Source organism: Sinocyclocheilus rhinocerous, unplaced genomic scaffold (assembly GCF_001515625.1).
Source record: "Sinocyclocheilus rhinocerous isolate Xijiao unplaced genomic scaffold, SAMN03320098_v1.1 scaffold17631, whole genome shotgun sequence".
Classification (NCBI taxonomy): Eukaryota; Metazoa; Chordata; class Actinopteri; order Cypriniformes; family Cyprinidae; genus Sinocyclocheilus; species Sinocyclocheilus rhinocerous.
This window is the reverse complement of record NW_015655023.1, coordinates 1-3,090: the sequence shown is the minus strand read 5'-3', so window position 1 is coordinate 3,090 and position 3,090 is coordinate 1. Positions and strand designations below refer to the sequence as shown.

The 3,090-nt window shown below is 35.0% G+C and overlaps 1 protein-coding gene across 1 annotated transcript; it reads right to left on the bottom strand.

Annotated features, from left to right (window-relative positions):
• Positions 1-543: 543 nt before the first annotated feature.
• Positions 544-1,943, bottom strand: LOC107717921 (complement C1q-like protein 2). The gene is made up of 3 exons (XM_016524824.1): positions 1,515-1,943; positions 1,044-1,172; positions 544-948 (listed from the first exon to the last, which is right to left on the bottom strand). Exons 1-3 carry the CDS (start codon positions 1,774-1,776, stop codon positions 671-673), a joined length of 669 nt encoding a protein of 222 aa, XP_016380310.1. The 5' UTR covers positions 1,777-1,943; the 3' UTR covers positions 544-670.
• Positions 1,944-3,090: the final 1,147 nt, after the last annotated feature.

Sequence of the window (3,090 nt, the reverse complement as noted above, 5' to 3'; positions counted from 1 at the left end):
TCTGTAAAATATTTAAAAAATCAGTCACCAAATATCAAAACTAGAATCGTTAAGCTTTCAAACGATATATAGTTAAAATATTGTTTAGGGCAAGTTATTTATTTTTCATTGGCTCAAGTTATAAAATATAGATGTGAACAATTACCCTATTTTTTTTTTTTTTAATTGGATGAATGAAAACATTTTTTTCAGTGTACCAATCTCTGTGTAAAAAATAACATCATGATGCTGCTATGTTTCTGAAGTCATTTTAACCCCCTGTAATTTGGCTCTGAACCTCAGGTGAAAATTGCCATTTTGACCCCCCTCTACAAAATATTGGATTACTCAGTAAATATTCACCCATGACATTTAATATATTGGCTTTCATCACTACGCATATACATGTTTATCTTTCTTCAGAAAAAAATACTAGCAAAATCAAAAATTTGAGCCGGGGACCTCTGGTTGAGTTGACATGGAATGACCCAATAGGGTTTCAGCGCTACACGCTTGAACCCCTAATAATAATAATAATAATAATAAGTCATTTGATGCTGGTTGTTTTGATGTTGCAATGTTTTATTCACATCAAACAAAGACTGAATTAAGTAACCTGGTATTTCACCTTAACCTGTAAACCCATAACATGCTGCTTAACTGTTATGTTTGTTCCCAGGGTGTATTTTATTTACATGGCATCAATAAGAAAACCAGTAAACACTGTGACATTTTCTGAATCCCAGATCCATTTGTTATTTTGGAGTACCATATAGACTTGATCCCCTTTCTCCAACAGCAGTGTTAAGCCATTGCCTCCGTTCTCTGGAGAATCATTACTCTTGTGGTGTGCTGCTAATGCTTCTTGCTTTCCATTTCTATACAAGTCTAATGATGTTCCATGAGCAGTTCCACAATGGTAGAAGAAACTGAAATAGTAAACTCCTCGTACCGGTGTTGTGAAAATCCCTGTTAAAGAGTGAGACAGTTCTCCATTTAGCAGCTGTAGACATGAATTATACAAGTGTGTTGATATTATTTTCAGCAGCATGTATTAACAATACCTGTGTCCTGGTTGTAGGCATCACCAACATTAATGAAGACATTCTTGTAAACCAGTGTTGAATCAGCTTGAACTGGTCCAATGAAACCATTTGATCCTAATGAAGCTGAAAACGCCACCTTTGGTCTGTCTAAAGAGAACATTTACATTCTTAAAATGTTGAAATTTGGCTCAGTAGCAATGCAGACAAATGATATATAACAGTTTTTGAAGTTTATAACATTTTTATTATTATTATTATTATTATATTAAACAAAGATTATTGGACTGCATTTTAAAGCAAAATACTATTTCAGTCTTTCTACTTTAAAATTGCACATTTAATTCAATGTGATGCATGCCGTTTATTTGAAAAGTTTTTAATCAGACATTGATAGGAAATTTCATCAATAATTACAAAATAAATCCTACACCAATTGTTCTTCAGTGTATATGATATTACAGCACATCTTCAAAAACACTATAGTCTCACCTTGGTTTTCCTTTTTGATTTCCTCAATCTGAGCTTCACTGTTAGCAAGTCTGATTTCCAGAGCTTTAAGTTGCTTCTCTGTGGCTCCAAGATCCTTCAGTATGTCTGTGCATATTTTAAAAGGACAAGTCAGCTGTTTGTTTTCATCTTTAGTACTTAATTCAGAGGTGACCAGTTCTGTTGCAATGGTCAAACCTGTGGCAGCCGAATCGAATATAAGACATTTGTATAGAAGCAGAAGAACTGCTATTGTTAACCTCATTCTTAATGCTTTAGCTAAGGCGAGTTAGAGATGTGTGTGCTGTATGTGGATGCTTTTATCAGAATGTTACAAATAGGATGCTTCTTCAGTAATTCACACGCGATGGACAATTTAGCCAATGACAGAAAGAAGAAAATAGAAAAACAGAAACAGCATATGACTGTTTCTGGAAAAAAATACTATTGTGCTAATGTTTTACAAACTGATACAATATTGACAGATTAAAGCTGTACATGTTTTCTTTGGCAGCTCTGATCTGTACAAAACACTGAACTTTGGACTTCGGACTTTTTTTTGCTGCATTCTCTGTACTTAACAGTTTTTGTAATCAAAAAGTTTACAAGTAATAAAAAGTATATAAAAAGTAATACAAATAATACAAATTTTAAAAGTGTATTTGTCCTTTGTCCTGCCATGTTTATGAATTTGGTGACAGGATCCTGACATGTGCTCACCTATTCGTTTTGTGTTTTTGTTTTTCTGGATCGACGTTTCTGTTGTTAGTCGATGTGTCGATGATTATTCAGGTAGGATAAGTATAGTCAAATCTAGCCTAAACCATGAAGTACTCACCCACTCGTCATTACCAACATAGTTCAACGATTCAGTGTTTCCTGAAACCATCGTTCAAACTAGGGGTGTCGCTATATACCGGTATTGACGATAACAGTGATATTCAAATCATGAAATATCGACATCGTGTTAATTTAGGGTGTGACGACATACCGGTATTGGCGACAACCACAATATTTAAAATGAACAGGACACATGATAACACGACACACGCAAATAGCCTACTCCAGCGCCAGTACCTGTTTGAGCTCCCAGGTGGCAGTATTTCACCTTAACGCTGATACCTGTCAAACAAGAAAAAGACGCAGCACGCGGCCGCGCTACTCCGAGAAGAACCATGCTCAATATTATACAGACAGTAAGTTGCCATTATTTTACTAGGCATGGAATGGGAAACGTTACATTAACATGTTAACAGCGGTTTCCTGTGTTCATATATTAAATGCTCCAGGCAGAAACTTTTTTTTTTTTTAATGATCTGAAATCAATTTTTGAGCAAGTACATAACCAGCCAGTGTTCAAAACTATCTCCTTACCATAGCCTCATTCACAACGGTAAGCTTGTAATAATGTTTTCTAATTTGAGTGGTACTGGTAGGTTTTCGCTTGAAATTTGAGAATGCCTGCAGCGTCATTACGTCACGTCTGTAAACATAAAGAAGTTGTTCCGGCTAGTAGGGCTGTCAAAATGGCTAAGAAAACTAAATTCGAATTTTGTACTTAAATATTATCAATATTCAA